Source organism: Podarcis melisellensis (genome assembly GCF_964234715.1).
Source record: "Podarcis melisellensis genome assembly, chromosome: 1".
NCBI lineage: Eukaryota > Metazoa > Chordata > Lepidosauria > Squamata > Lacertidae > Podarcis > Podarcis melisellensis.
Genome location: NC_138528.1, coordinates 49,471,056 through 49,487,930, shown reverse-complemented (window position 1 = coordinate 49,487,930; position 16,875 = coordinate 49,471,056). Strand labels below are relative to the sequence as shown.

Here is a 16,875-nt window from a genome sequence, read left to right as displayed (position 1 = left end):
TCAGATTCATTTGGAAGTTCTGCCCCAGAAACCAGAAGAATATTCAGAAAACATTAAGAGCTCAAATATGAAGTATTCAGTTCTATATATTTCTTTTCTTTGAGCTCTGATTATTCCTAAATGCCTTGCTTTACCTGCTTTCTAGCTAGTGTTTAGCTTTTTTTTTTAAGGGGCACATATAGAATAAAGGTCAGAATAGAACACCGATTCAGCTTGTTGTTTCTTGTTTTGTTTTTATTAAAGAAATTTCCTGGAATGTCTTCCGCTGAAGATGGGAATTTCCATCAAATACTGGCTACCCTTCCATTGCAAAACATACCCTGTAGGAAACTGAAGGATGATTCCAACATCGTTTTTTTCTTTGTGGAAAAATAAATGTGAAAACCGTCACATCGGAATGCAGAATCCACATGGGTTTTGCAGATAGAGTCCGTAAACATGAGAACTCTTGTTTGCTCTTGCTCGTAGATCTTTCTCCCATATGGATTTTGCATTTCATCATAAACATTTTTTAAATGTGTATTTGCAAGTGAAAGAAAAATGTTACAGCAAAATCTGCCCTTGGGGAGATCAGTCCAGCTGTGTTGCATTACAAAATGGCGGTGGTGGATCATAACTGATTGCAACCTATCATGTGGCTGGTTTTGCACCTGTAAAACAGTATGACTACTTTTTCTCTGGGTCACTTTCTTGAAAGAAACAAGAGATGTTTTACAATGTCCTTGTTAATCATCTTTTCCCCCATGAAAGTTACTATCCTGGCCCTTGAGGGAACTTCAGGCAAGGAATATATTCCGCAAACAAGGAATATATTCCATCCAAGGCTACAAGGTAAGGTTTTGACTTCATTTTATAGATGAGGGAAACAGAGGCATGAAGCTGTGGATACTTCAACCTTCCTATGCAACATATAATAGGGTATTTTCACTCTGTCCTATAGCCAGTGAAGCATAGAGGGGAGGGTTAAATGTCTCTGTGACTTGGGCTGTAGTGGCACTTTAAAAAAAACCCAGAGGAAGCTGATACTCTTGGGAATGTAATGTAATTTAATTTTGGCTCTGCTTTCCCAGAACTATCAATGATCATTAGATGATCAAGTAATCTTCCACTGTTCCTCACAGTAGGTTTTCGGCTCTGATAAGAATGTGGAAGGCTGGATGTCTCTGTCAGTTACACAGCATTGCGGTGATTTGGACTATATCAAGCAGCACATAGCACTTGAAAGCACTAATTCTTAACTGTTGATGTGTTGCTGTGAACTGTTTCCTTCTCCCCCGAGCTACCTCCAAGCATTTCTCCATGGCGACTTAGCCTTTTATAGGATAGGTCTATCTCCCAGCATACTGGATTTCCCAACTCATAACTCTAAAATGCTTTATTTCAGAGTAGAAAGGACGCGCTATATGTGGCCTATTATATCCATATCAGCTTGCTTATCCTTTTCAAACAGCCATTGTCTTTTAATAGGGCTCTGCCTGGCAGGGGGAGTCCTTAATTCCTGCTACATAAGAATGGCCAGCTTGAGTTACAGCAAGCTGTACTACGCTACTCTGATCAAAAGGCCTCTGTTGTTTTTTAAAGTCTCTTTCTTTCTTTCTTTCTTTCTTTCTTTCTTTCTTTCTTTCTTTCTTTCCTTCTTTCCTTCTTTCCTTCTTTCCTTCTTTTGTTTTTAAACATAGTGGCCCAATAATTCAACACAGGAAAATCGTGCAAGCTCTGATTTGAGAGATTAGGGTATTAAATAACTGACCTACTTCGCTGTTGTACCTCCTGATCTGAAATAGGGGCAGCAAGAAAAAAGGAACTAAGAGAGGGTTGTAATGGGCAACACTGTTGTCTGTATCATTTAATTCTGAAAAAGGTCCTGTCCATCCAGCAGCTATAACTTTGTGAAAGACTAGTATATCTCAAACTGGTGTGTGTTGGATGCCAGCATGAGTGCCTTTGCATGCTTTCTTGCCAGTAGGCTTATAAACATACAAGGAGAAGAGTTTCAAATGTGTAGTGTGACTGTTATCACCAAAAGGGAAGAGCAAAGTCAAGTACTGTATCCTTGTTGCAGGAATCCATAAACATGACTGGCCTCCACCAGTGACAAGGATGTATTTTGTTAACTTAGCAAATGCATTTGTGGGGAGTGTAAAGTGAGAGATGGGCAGGGGGTTGTCTCTGATCCCATGCTGTGCTTCAGAGGTGCTCAGAATCAATGACTTTGGAGTGTCCCCAAAGCTCAGCGTGACTTCAGGAGCAGCCCTTTTCCCAGGCTTGGGGAACGGGTGGGAAGACTCCCCTCAGCAGTCACTCTGATCTTTGAGGACACTCCACAGCCACTCCTCCTGAGTACCTCCAAACAGGGGCAGCCCAAGGTGTTTCAACACCTGAGGCCAAATGCCCCACTGCCGCCTCCGCCATTGGGCGGGGGGCAAACTCCATAAGGGCTTGTGGAGTCTCTCCTGCTGCTTAGATTTCCAGCTAACATGGGGCAAGTAGTGGTGTTGGTTGGCCTCTCTAGTCGGATGTTTCCATAGCATCCCAGGACTTTTACAACCTATCAAAAAGTCCAAAGTCTGTGTGCCCCCCCCCCGCCTTGCTCAAATGAAAGTTTCAAAACCCTGGCAGGCTGCCTCAATGTAATTACCCAGAAGACAATGCTCTATTGAGCTCTCGCTCTGTGTTCAGAGAAGCAGCACCTGAGTACCAGCATTCCCAACACATCCTTCTCAGAGAGCTTTGGGGCTTTGCTACTTCCTTGTCCTTTGCTCTGTCTTACTCATGTGTACATACATGCCCATCCTGCAAGCATAGAGCAAGTATGCTGCAAGGCACGTCTTTCCCAGTCCTGGCATCCTAGGAAGATTCCTGTCTGCTTTGGCTTCGGTGGGGCATGTAAAGGCAAGGTCTCTAAGTACAGGCCTTTTTTTGTTTCAAATGGACATTTCTGTGATGTGAAAGGCAACTATTGCTATTGAAGGGATTGCCCATCAACCCAGCAAAACCTCTGAGTGAAATGCATGTGCTTGAAGTCTATTAGAGTACTAATGAGGGCTTTAGTTTTAATTGCCGCTGCAAGTAGACAAGTCAGGAATTGTGTCCATGGTAACCTTCAGCTCAGTGTGCTAATTTTCCTGTCTCCCCTGAGTGGTTTTGAGGAGGACCAAGCAGCATGGGGCAAGGAAGATCTGACAACTAAGCAGTGCCTGTCATTCTTTTTAAGGGTCACACCTGTAGGCACAATACCTATAGACTAAAGGAAGAAATTGGTTCTATTTAAAGGCAATTCTTCCCTAACCTCCCCCGCCCAATACTAACATTGAGTTTTGAACTGAAATACACAACCAGTTTATAGGTTTTAGCATTGCTTCAAATGTAAAACAATTCTGATGGGGAATTTTTTATTATTATTAAAAGTTTTCAACATAAAATATGACAAAAGCCAAGCTAATACAGCGGTGCCTCGGTTTAAGAACAGCCCTTTTTATGAACTATTTGGTTCACAAACTCCACAAAACGGAAGTAGTGTCCCAGTTTGCAAACTTTACCTTTGTCTACGAATGGAATCCAAAAGGTGGAAGGGCACCGGCGGCGGGAAGCCTCATTAGGGAAAGCGAGCCTCGGTTTAAGAATGGTTTCGGTTTAAGAATGGACTTCTGGAACGGATTAAGTTCGTAAACCGAGGTACCACTGTATAAAGAAAGAGGATCAAGAAAAACAAGAATAAGAAAAGAAAAAAATAGAGAAGTGAAGGGATAAGAAACGCAGAATAAATAAGCACAATTTTTCCACACACAGCAAAGTGAACCCTCCCAGCTCTCACCTGGGAGTTTCTCCTTCTTCTCCCAGCCTCGCTCCCTGCCTCTCACACAGAACCCTTCATCTTCCATCTATTATCACCTTCCTGTGTGTATCTTCATTAATCCAAAATAGGGGACTTCAAAAATCAACAGCAGTAAAGCCTGAGTTAGAAATCATAAAGAAATAAGATATAATAAATCTAAACTAAAGAAAGAGAAGAAAAGAAAAGAAAAGAAAAGGAGGAGGAGCTTCTGATTCTCTGTCTGCCAATTATTATAGTAATAATTATTCAAAATATTCAAAGCATGCACTGCAGGAAACGTCTGGCTATGTTATATAGCTGCTTCTCAATCTGCTAGGTGTTGCTTTCTCAATCTTTTATCCCAGGCATCTCCAATTCACCTTCCACTCAAAAAGTCTAAAAGTAGCTCTTGAATTATTATTATTAAATGTCCAAAATGGTCCTTTTCCAGTCCAATGTGATGAATTCCTCTCCCGAGTATTCCAGCAGATCTTAAAGGGAATTTCTGTGTTTCTGTGTTGAAAATAATGTATAACTTGCATGTTGATCTTTTTATTCGTACATAGAACGCTTTTTCTGTGGGGATTTTATTCTTTCCATGTGAAAAAAATGAGCTGAAGTTCACCTAGCAGGATCTGGGAGTTCTGCTGGCATGATCTTTCCTCCCAAGAAACTTAACTGATAAATCTGAGGATAATTTGAAAGTGCTAGCCAAACAAAAGAAAGACATGGCATGGCCAGCAGCCTACTTTGGAGGGTGGTTCACAAAACATGCTAGAATCATCTTTAGACTACAACTTCTTCACCAAGTCCTCACTTATTGGTCACTAGTTCTAAAATGGTGTACTAGAATTCTTCAGGCCTTTAACTAGCCCATGGAAAACCAAGACTTGGCATGGCTCTTGTGCCTTCTCCCCTGTAATTCTCTTTCAGCCATATTCCATCCGTTTTGTACTCCCGAGACATCCTAATACTGCACAGTAAACAACAACTAGTAGTATAAGCTGTTGGGCTAGGAAAACAGTTTCCCCCCTGATCTGTCCAGAACATGGTATTTAGCTGCTTGCCACAAAGGCAAGATGACCTCTAAACATTATTTTGGGGGTTTTGGTGTCCAAAATAAAAATAAACCGAATGAGGAGTACCAGTCTTTGGCCTTTCACACCACACATTGGCTTGGCATGGCCACAATGCCAAACTATGCTTTATCTTCATAAGCCAAAGATTCAGGCGCATGAATTCCTCCCTCCCTTCTCCTCCCTCCAATACAGCTGTCCGAAAATCGGAACACATTCACTTCCATTTTCAGTTAACCTCACTGAACTGTTACATCTGAATCTGAAACGGTGGATAATCTTAATTATGGTTTAGGTAAACAAGCAGACTTCATGAATTATTGTTTAATTTCCTCCAAAAACATATTTGAGATTAACCACAGTTTGTCTTGATTTGGGAATAACCGTATACAGCAGCAATGATGTAAGTCAAGGTTTGTTCTTTGCTTACTGACCATGCTTACTTTTAGCAAAACAAACCAAGTCTTTGTTTCAGATGTACTTCTAAGCCCAGGAATCATGTTTTGTGGCTTCTCCTTGTACTAGGGGAAGAGTGAATCTCTGCATTCTCTGTTAACCATTAACTATGGTCCACCATGAAATGCAAACTGGGTCATTGTCTATGCACTACATGCACAGTTAAAGGCAGAGTGGTGGATGAACAGTCATTTTTATTTTATTTTAATAATATGCATTATGACAGCTCCTTTAACAGATGCTTTGGAGCTCTGCAACACCTAGATTATAATAAATTAAAATAGTAATCTTGAGATCATCAGATGTCAAAGTAACATTATAGCTATATATTTTTAAATACAGAGCTATAGCACTCTATGATTAAACAATTTTCGTGCTTCTGGAACCTGATCCAAAGTTAGCAAAATAATTTTGAGCTTTTTGTTGGCTTTACTGGGCTTTGAATCAGGCCTTTGGGGCATTGTAGTATGATTTTGGTTGTCTCTTTATCTTGTCATCTTCCACCATGTAACAACTCATGTCTTCCTCTGATTTGTGGAGCACCAACAGTACCTGATAATTATAAAGGAATTCATAATCGTCCAGCAGCAGTTGCCTAAAAATAACAAGTTGTTGAAAGGGTGGGGGAATCAAAATCTAGTTGTATCTTGAAGAAAACTTGCTGTTGCTTTAGTGCATTATTGGACCACTGGGCAACATTTTTAATGCATTAAAAATAGTGCTAACCAAGTGTCTGTACGCATTGGTAGCTAAGTCTGCTCATTATATCCAAAGAAAAATGTTTAGCTTAGCCTTTTTTTGTAATTTTTTTGGGGGAAATTAAGTAACGTTTCAGGGAATGCTTGATAAGCTTATTGGAAGTTACCTGGAGAGAGCCTGGCTTGTAACTAAGCATAAATGTACTAGGCATTTTAAATGGGTACTGTACTATGAAATGCTAAAGGACTAAAACAATATCCAGTTAGCCAATAGATTTTAGTTACTGTGAAGCAGCTACCTATGGAGACAATCTGCCCCCGCCAAGAATATGAATCTTTTCACTAATTCTCTCTCGGGAGAGTCACTAAGCTGCTGTCCTAGGGGGAATGCTTTCATGATCTCTCTGGAGGATTTGAAACATTTGCCAAGCTTAAAAGAAGAACAGGGACACGCACAGATGAATCCACTTTTAGTGAAGGGACCTTTTATTGTTCCTCTGTTTTTCATTTTATTTGTATCAATGTTTCTATTTAATTTGCACATTGAACTTTAATAGCATCTTAGAAGGGCACTTTCAGACGTACATGAAACTTGATATTGCTGACTTCTAAGATCCTTCTGAAAAGAAACAAAGAAGATACCAAAAAAAGCTTATTAAATGACATTGCCCTGCAGTGTTCACAACTCCTATATATTGAAGTTTTGTAATAGAGCAAGAGACCTTGGAAGTAAAACTGTCAGGTTACCAGATGGCCCTTATTTCAAAGAGTTCTCCTAACTCACAAACATCACAGCTTTGCAGAACATAACAGATGTGCCTCATTTTGGACATTACAGTGCCATACACAGATAACCTTACTTCAAAGTATCCTTTATTTTGGAAATTTTGAGCTGACGTCTGTCATAAATTCAAGGACCCCAAGTCCTGCTCTCAGCCAGATCTACTTCAAGGGACATTTTTGTTTAATTCATGCTTCTTACAAACCCATTCACAATCTTTCGTGTACACATAGTCTTTCACACTGACACCATGCTCAGGGCTTCTCCCCACCACCTTAAGCCAAGCTTCTGATTAACTCAGAGCAAAACAGATAATATTTTAAGGGAGGGAAGAATATTTATGAGAGGGAAAGAACAGAATATACCATCAGGCATATAAGAAAATACAATAATACTTTAAAACCCTTGCTAACTTAGCTAAAACCTTGCTAGAGGTGTAGAATGTAATTCACAGCATGATAATTGACATGAGTTCCAAAGAAGCATATTTATTTGTTCTCATTTAGGCAGCCCTTTGTTCTCTGTTGGAGAGGAAGCAAGTTTTCCTGTTTCACAACAGTGCTGTACTGGAATTGATGCTGCAGGTATCATCCACGTTACTATGCTCTCAAAGCAAACCCCACAGCCCTTTGTATAAACGAGCTTGTGATCTCACTAATCGCATGCTAATCAATCAATCAAAAGCATTTGGTTACATTTTAAACTAGAGAAGAGGGTTAAATTTAATACGTAGATTTTTCTCTCAGCTCGGAGTCAAGAGAAGAATAGGTGAAATACAGTAGTACCTCGGGTTACAAACACTTTGGGTTACAGACTCCGCCAACCCGGAAGTAGTACCTTGGGTTAAGAACTTTACCTGAGGATGAGAAGAGAAATCGCGCGACGGCGGCGCGGCAGCAGTGGGAGGCCCCATTTGCTAAAGTGGTACCTCAGGTTAAGAACGGTTTCAAGTTAAGAACGGACCTCTGGAACGAATTAAGTTCGTAACGAGAGGTACCACTGTACTCACACTACTTCTGTAGTGGCCTGTCTGCCAAGAAGCACCACGCTGAATGTGTCAGCTAAGAAAGTATTTTTATACGCATTCCAGACCAATGGTTGCTTGACATTAAAGCTTAACTTTTTCCTCTTGCAGGTCTGACATTATGAAAATGTCTTTGGTTACAGAGAATAGCGTCAATTTGGTCAAGAGGAATTTCTGAAACCCATCCATTTTCTCCCCACCCATCCATTGAAGTCCTACACAGAGCTGCTAATGAAAAGCATTAGCCCTCTCTTTTTAGTCTTGCTACAGTTATGCAGGGATTCCATGACAAAAGTTACAAAAATATATATATATATATTTTAAGTGTATGTTACTTCTTGGAACATGATGCTGCAAGTACAGCTCAAAATGAATTAAACCAGTGATAGATAATTCTGCTGGTGCCACACTCATGTCTAGCAGGTTCAGGGCAGGCCATATATTTTCTTAGGGGCTGATCTTTTGCTTATGTAGTGATATAATTCATTTCAGGAACATGGCTAAACAGCCTGTATGTTGTTTGTGGAAAGGCCTGTTATATCACCACCATCACCCTGCTTCAAACTATAAAATCTGAAACTGACATAAGATGGGTTTGTTTGTTCCAGGGGTTTGGGGGGGCAGGGGGTACCTTCACTCTTAATGTAAATGCACTGCCTTAATTTTTGCCTTTAGAATACTGAATATAGCATTCATATTGTGTCTTTTTCAGTACTCAAAGCACTTCTCATTTATTATCTCATATAAACTTGACAAGGGATGATACCTAGCTAAGACATACCCAGAATAGACCCATGGATTTCAGTGGATCTTCTCTAACTAACATTGGAAATGTTTTTTTCTGCAAATCTCAGATTTACCAAAGACTGGAAGGGATCCCAAAAGAACATCTAGCCCAACCCCAGTCCTTATAGCAATAACGTGGGTTGGAAGTCAAAATTTGTATTACACAGGAATGATCCAAAGGTACACTGATCTTGTCTAAAAAGAGGTAAACATGCTCTTGCAAGTCATTGGTATCGGTCAAGTTTCTGTTGGCAAAAGTAAATATTTATTGGATACTTTTGTTCTTCCTGGACATACCTAGCGAATGAATCCTTAGGAAAAAATATCTGAGGTTGTTTTCAGATTACCTTCTTATTGAGCATTTTTCCTTACTACTTTGCACCAAGTTTGTTGGGAGGTTAGATGAAATGGGCTGTTTTTTCAACATTCATTCTGGGTATACAATGTGGCATGGAGCAATTGTTATCCCACACTTTCCAGTGCTTTCCCCATCACTTTCCTTATTGCAGAGGGTCCAATTTTGAGGGGGAGAAGTTTGTTGTGAAAGGACACCAAATCAGCTTTGAACGCAGAATTATAATTTGCCTGTATGTTATTAGTTCACACCTGAAAATTGTGACAGCCTGGAAGTGTCCTGAGTTTAGGGCTCTCCAGCTTATTGGAGGTCTGAAATCTGCCGCACTAATATAAGCCTCCTTCTAGTGAGCAGTTGGATGTCAGCTGTTTCGCGACTTTTTTTTCTTTCAAAAACCTGTGGGTTTTGTATATGCTCTTTAAGTTGGGCACCTGACTTTTTTTTGCTAGCGTTAGCTTCCTGTTGGTATGACTGACAATCGTATTTTTTAATTTTCCCTCTGTAGCTTTAACAGCGTACGCCAAGGAACTCATATTTTGTTCCGAGAATTCAACTTTGTTCAAGCTACACCCCATAATAGAGCATCCTTTCTAAGAACCTTCTGGCGATGCTTCAGAACCGTGGGGAAAAATGGAGGTGAGTTTTCTTTTTCTTTTTTAATTAATTTATATAATTTTTTTCAAAAAATAGAAATTAAACAAAGAAAAACAAGGAACAATACATAACACTGTAAACACACTTATATACATATCTTCCAAAATGAAAACTAATAAAAATAAAGAAAGAAAGAAAATAAAAATTAAAAATATATAGAAAAAAGACAAAAGAAAAGAAAAAGTACTTTTCATAACCTGGAATATTACCAAATACTTGCTTCAAATACTGCAATATATAAATCTTAGTTTAAATATTATAAAAGACTTCCACCGCATTCACCACACGTCTCTTAGTTGTCTTACTCGCGTTGTTCAAGCTACACCCCATAATAGAACATCCTTTCTGAGGACCTTCTGGCGAAGCTTCAGAACCGTGGGGGGAAATGGAGGTGTGTTTTCACTTTCTATCTCTAACACTCTGTTAGTGTCTTGAGCAGAACTGATGACTAGAAGTTTGTTGTCTAGACTTTTGTTCTGAACTTCCCATTTGTCTGCACAATGTCTCTTGCAGCTCTAGTGTTCTCTAAAAGTTTACATAAAAGAAGGGTAGCTTCTCCAAAGATAGAATTTTTAGGAGGTGGCACTGGCGTAATGTGGGAGTGCCAGGGGGGCCGTTGCCCTGGGCACACAATGGGGGGGTGTGAATCAGGCGCCCCCTGCAGAGATCCCCGTCACATGGCTAAGTGAGTGCGGAGGGTGAAGCACACCCTCTGCACCCCTCCCTTGCTTGGCCTGCAAGCGCCTGTCCAACAGTGGTGAGGGCTGGCTAAGGCACAGAGGGTGCTCTTTACCCTCTGTTTGCCCAGCCCTTGACCTCCATGAGCGGCGGGTCCATGGCCAGCAGCTCCACTCCTGGGTCAAGCCTGACCTGGGATGGAGAGAGGAGATTCAGCATTGGCGTTGCCACCCCTCTCCTTGGCTGGTTGGCACTGAGCAAGGATGCTTCCAAGGCAGCAATTTCATGCCTGGTCAGGCTGGGTGCAGTGGGCTCCCTCTGGGCCCCGCCCGCCTCAGGGGAGCACCCATCGCAGGTGGCGGGAGAATACATTCTGCCACTGGGAGGTGGGCTTGCTGGTCAAAGGTGTCCTGTGCTAGAGAAAATGAGACTTGGGTCTATCAGTTTTATACCTTGCATCATTAGAAATAGCTTGAGCACATATTTGTGTATTAAAGTGAAAAAACATATTTAGTAGAATTTTCCATTAAACTCATTACATCTAGGCAGTCAATATATTTTAGGTTGTAACTGTCTGACCTCTCCAGTTCCTTCAGAATCCTTGTAGAATTGTCATCAATGTTTGCTTTCATTGTGATTTTTTTTCTTACCAAGCTGTGTAAGTGGTGGCCAGCCATCATCTTGATAATTTCTGCACATGTTCAGCTGATTGTTTTACCCCTAGTGCACATTAGTGCTACCATACTGAATTATGCCATGCAGACCTTGAACATATTATGCCGTGCCAGTAGACCTTAAGACTGCAGTGTTTATTTAACACACCATGGCTTGGCCTGAGAGCCCTTATTGCTTAGATAAGGGACATAAAGATACATAACTCTGTATTCGGGAGATTGTTGGGGTGTTTACAGAGAAAAGAAAAGAAACATGTTTGTGAAAAGGACTCAGTACTATTGCATCCAGCACTGTACAAAAATATTTTTTGTCTTCTTTTTTTTTAAACCTAAATGGAAGAAATGCTCAAACCTTCTTTTTCTGTGACTTTTTTTTAACTTGGTTTGACTTTTACAGGCATTTTGTCTTTGCTCAGACAATTCAGAACACATAATCATTAGCAGCTTATGCTAATTACCACTTTATCCATCCATTGTATCTGTAGTAGACTGGGTTTTCTCTGTTGTTCCAACCGAGATGATTTAGTTTAATCAGTGTATACTCCAGCTTTTAAAATCTAGTTCCAGTTAGGATGCTTTTAAAGCTTGGTTATTTGTTTATAATTTTTTAACAACCAAAATTTGGGGTTTTAAATTACTGGGATACTGGTTTGTTTTTTTTGGGAGACAGGAATTGTTGTTTTGCCTTTCAATGGCTGGAGTGATAATTCCAGATGTCCTGTGGTGCATCATAAAATATAGTCACAGGAAACATGAGCTTCAGTGATGTAATGCAAAGTACATATGAAATCCTCAAATTGCTCTGCTGGTTCACATCTCTTCATTTCAATGAGATGTAAGCTAGCTGAGAGGCACAGAACCGGTACTGGAAGGGACTGGAAACTAAGCACAGTTTACTTATTGACCCAGCAGGTTTATCTACATTATCAGCCTCTCGTGAATTAGCTCACATTCTGATACATTGGGGGATTCTGTTATGAATCTGCAAGAGGCAGACACTCTTGGAGTGGAGAAATTAAGGAAACAACAGTTGAAATATTTAAGTTATACTGGCTGGTAAAATTCACAATCTTCTGTTTCTAATTTGAACACTTCAGTAAGTGCAGTTTTACATCTTCCATGCAAAATCTATAAGTGAGGAGACTGAGGAAAAAATATAGTTTTCTGTTTCCAGGAAATGGTTGGAATAGTGCTTATACACATCAGTTTTTATTCCATTGCTGTGGCATGTGCCTATGTAAAAGCGAGTTCCTGGTTACTTCTGCACTATATAGTCACACTTGAGCATGCCCAAGAAACAACACGGATGGGTTTGTGTAGCTGCACCCTAGTGCTGATTCTAAGTGCACTCTTTTGTGTCTTCTATGTATGTAAATAGCTGTCAGTCTGATGGAGAAAATCAGAATACTCTTTTGGAGACAAGTAAGTGTGTGTGTGTGTGTGTGTGTGTGTGTATTTAGGGGCAAACCTGTTCACTACCCCTGAATCTGAATAGTGTGACTTCCGTCACCAACTGGAGACTGCAGTATGTCTCTGTGCAAAGTGCCCTTCCAAGTGATCCCTGCAATATACAGGCCTTCCGTTTATACACATGCATCTTGTACACCATAACCATAGACATATTGCTCAAATGAAATAAAGGGCAAGCAGAAGGACTGCATAAATGGGGCAGGAGTACCTAGGAATAATAATTAATAATTTATTATTTGTACCCCGCCCATCTGGCTGGGCTTCCCCAGCCACTCTGGGCGGCTTCCAACAAAGATTTAAAATACATTAAAATGTCACACATTAAAAACTTCCCTGAACCGGGCTGCCTTCAGATGTCTTCTAAATAATAACCCAGAAGATGGTTCTGTTTTTAACAATCATGAATCATAATAAAAAGAAACAGCAGACAAATAAAAAAATGCACCAGCGTACAAAAAAATAAAAGGCCCAAATCCCCAATTCAGCGCTGTGGAAGCCAGAAAGAAAAGCATGGTGAAGCATATAAGACTCTGCAAAAAATTAAAATGAACCCCTCCAAATTAACAGTTAAAAGTCCAGGTAAATATGACAGGCATTGTCTGGCAGTCAACAGAAGTTGATGCAGGTGCCAATTGGATCTTTGTTGGTGGGGAATTCCACACCAAGGGCATAATGCGGGTAGGTGGGTGGGAGGGAATCTACTTGCCAGAAGCCAACCGCCAAATCTGGCAACCAGACATGACTTTTGTTTGCCTCCTTAAACGTTTTAGAAATGCAGGCTCCATAGTACGGACAATTCAAAACTGAATATATTTAAATTATTTAATATATATTCAAATGACCTTGACTTTTCACCTCCAGGAGAAGAGGTGACAATGATAAAAACAGCCAGGAGCACAGTTTCAGATCCCATCTAGAATTTTAATCGGGCAGCGGATGTTTTTTTTAATGGTATTTTGTGCCACTACCAACTTTGTCCAGGAAATGGAGTTTCCACTCAAACCTTGGGAACGCAGGAAAGAACTGACTCACCAGTCTAACCAGCTTGCCAGATGCTTCTTCTTTTGTATATAGAAACCCCTGTTTGCTGTTTGTTGTTCGATCTTGGGATAAACATGTAGTGACTTGGAAAATGCCTGTTGTTTGCTCTGAACCTTCCTGGTTAAGCCCAGCAGACACACTTAGCCATGAATGTAGAAAGTTGCAGTTGGATGCATGGACAAAGGAATCTTTTTAACTGACAGAGAGTACCTTAAAATATGACTTAAGTAAATATTTGTTAGCTTTGATAATTAAATAATAGATGAAAAGTAATTCCAAATAAATGAAGAATAATTGCTGCTTCCTCCATCTCCTTTGCTGCCTTTTAAATCTTTACGCAGCAGTACATCTGGTCAGCTTGGCTTCAGCAGCTGCTTTCATTTTGCATCTTGAAGATGCTACATTTTATGTTGGATCGGTGGCCCATCCCTCCTCTTGCATAATTGGACTGAATAGTACACCACAGTTCAGTGCATAGCATGGAACAAAATTATATAAGCTGCATATACACCATACATTTAAAGTGCACTCTCCACCACACCAGAATACTGGCAACTGTAGTTTACTCCTCAGTGCTACAGCTCCCGGTGCTGTTAACAAACTGTAGTTCCAATGATCCTCTTTTTTCGTAGAGTGCTTTAACTGTATGGTGTGTAATGGTTGGCATCCATCTGTCTTGAGATAGAATGGAAGAGAGTACTCCCTCAGGAGTGAAGTCGGAGAGTTATAGCGCCTGCTGTGGCTATATAGAACGATACAGGAAAAACATGTTTTGTTGCAGCTGGGGCAGACGAAGGCATTTGGTTTCGCTGTCACAGATTCACCATGGCGTTTCTTCTCCCTGCGATCCTCCTAACCTTCATTCCTCCTCTGGTCTTTGCTGTGGAAACATGACCTGATTGTCTCCGGTTATTGCGGTCATCTGCAAGGGATTCCACATGATGGAGTTGAAGTTGCCAGCGTTCATGTCACCTTTGCAGACATCGTTGTGATGCAGAGTTAGTCTGCTAATGGGCCTGCTGCCTAAAGCCACCTCCCTGTAGAGCACGCCCTTGGGAATCCTGCCATCTTCCATTCTGTGGACGTGACCAACCCAGCATAGACATCGCTGAGGCAGAATTGCGAATATGCTGAGAATGTCGGCTTGGGACAACACATCTTCATTTGAGTCTCTCCTGCCATGCAATGCCCAAAATCTTCCTGACACATCGCATGTGGAAGGCATTGAGATGTTGCTGCTTGCGGGTGTAAGTTGCCCATGACTCACTTCCCATAAACAGCATGCTCAACACGCAAGCCTGGTAGAGCTTCATCTTGGTGTCTTGTTTCTTTACACATATATGCAACTTGAGGTACACAGCATTCATACCCCAAGATGTTCTGCACCCACTCCATAAGTGCAGCATTGTGTTCAAACAGACCCCAGCCATGGCTCTTGGACTGTTTCTCCAGTCCACTACTTACTTCCCTGTTCCCCAACATTCCTTCATTCTAAAACACATGGCTTCCCTTTATCTTTAGAGTGAAAGGGGCCCCATCCCATTGTCACCTCCCAGCATTTCCCTTTGATGCATTGCTGTGCTAACCACAGGCTTAACACCTCCAAGGGTATTAGTTTGAGTTAATTAACTTTTTAACACAGGTTGATTTCCTCTTCTTTTGCCGTGTCTAATACACAATTTAGAAAGTTTGCCTAACGTAATTGCCTTTTCACACATGCTAATTGCAGGGGATAAAAAAGCATCTAACACACATCTTAAGACACATGGGTCTCACATCCCGCTTTAACATACAAGCTCTAATTAAATTCTAACGTTTACTGAGCCCAGGCATTTAGCACCCACAAACTTGTAACAAGTACCATGCCATAGTGAAGCACTTTAGAAAGTGACTGATCTAGGGGTGCTGAGCAGGGAAATAGGCAGATCAATGCATTCTTCTTAATATCAGACACAAATCTGTAAAATAGAACCAGTGTCCTGCATTTATTAGGGAAGAGCAGCTGCAGAGGGTTTCAGGTTCCATCCTCAGCATCCCCAGGAAGGGTCTGAAACCCTGGAGACCTCCTGCTAGTCAGTGTAGACAATACTAGCTAGATGGACCAATTGCCTGACTCAGAATAAGGAGCATCCTGTGTTCCTAGGGTTGCTTGGAGAATAGACAAAGCATGTATTGTAAATCATTAGAATATAAAAATGCTTTTTGGTGATAATGACACTTGTAGGCAATAAATTTCTAACAGTTGTACTGTATTTGTGATGACAAAATCTCATAATGTGAAGAGCAGATGCAGATTAATTCCATTTTATTCTGCATCATGGGTATTTTTTAAATCTCCTGATAAAAGAGCTTGTGCATAGGAACTTTCTGAAATGAAGTGTCTCTTTTCTGCTTTGTCTTCAGTTGACCTTTGGAATCTTGGTGACCTGCTCTTTGGAGTTTGTTGTCTGTTCCCCAGGACAGTTTAATTAAAATTGTATTTCCTCAGTATAAACTGTCCCTCCAGGATCTCCTGTGGAGTTTCATGAGGTCAGCACGTGCCTCTCCCCAACCCCTGTGGCTTGCAAGACTTGGTGACTCTCTGGTTTTAATTATTATATTTTTCTTTTAGTGCTCTTCAGCCAATTACATACATTTTGCTTTGAGAAGCTCTTTTTTGGCTTGTCATGAGGAGAGGAGGCAGTCTCAATCAGGACAAAGAACATGCTGATTTTTTGGAACGATTAGGAAGCAAAAACATCTCCCAGAGGCACAATCTGTCCAGGGTTACTGTCTATTGTTCTGTTGATTCCAGCAGGGAAGAGTTAAACAGCTCTGTGACTCTCACATTGAAGCCAATGGGGTCGAAAGTGTTTCAGCTGAATTATGCACCCCCGCAGTGAAGCACACTTTTGCTCCCAGCTGCCACTGCTGAGGTGCAGCTAAGAAGGAAACAGCACCCTGTTCCCTTGAGGTACTTAATGGCGGTGCATGTGCTGCCCCATAGCATCTGTACAGAGATTTATTTTGTGATAACACCATCAGGTTGATAGCATCATCTGTTTGCATTGGCACAGATCCTCACAGGACGGTATAGAGCATGGGGGCCAGATCTGGGCCCAATTGCCTTCTCAATCCGGCCCGCGGATGGTCTGGGTATCAGCATGTTTTTACAGGAGTAGAATGTGTCCTTTTATTTAAAATGCATCTCTGGGTTATTTGTGGGGCATAGGAATTCATTCATTCCCCCCCCCCCAAATATATATCTGGCCCCCCACAAGGTCTGAGGGACAGTGGACCAGCCCCCTGCTGAAAAAGTTTGCTGACCGCTGGTGTAGAGGCACAGCAGAAACATGGCTGTCAGTTGCTGTTTGGTGGCTGCAGCTAGT

At 41.1% G+C, this 16,875-nt stretch overlaps 1 protein-coding gene across 4 annotated transcripts in view; it reads left to right on the top strand.

Annotated features, from left to right (window-relative positions):
* The window catches only part of CSTPP1 (centriolar satellite-associated tubulin polyglutamylase complex regulator 1), a 145,832-nt gene that overhangs the window by 64,469 nt on the left and 64,488 nt on the right, over positions 1–16,875 (top strand). For all 4 annotated transcript variants that reach the window (XM_081901757.1, XM_081901758.1, XM_081901760.1 and 1 more), the window contains one exon: positions 9,496–9,626. In XM_081901757.1, the coding sequence (XP_081757883.1) occupies positions 9,496–9,626 (131 nt within the window). The remainder of the gene's footprint in view (positions 1–9,495; positions 9,627–16,875) is intronic.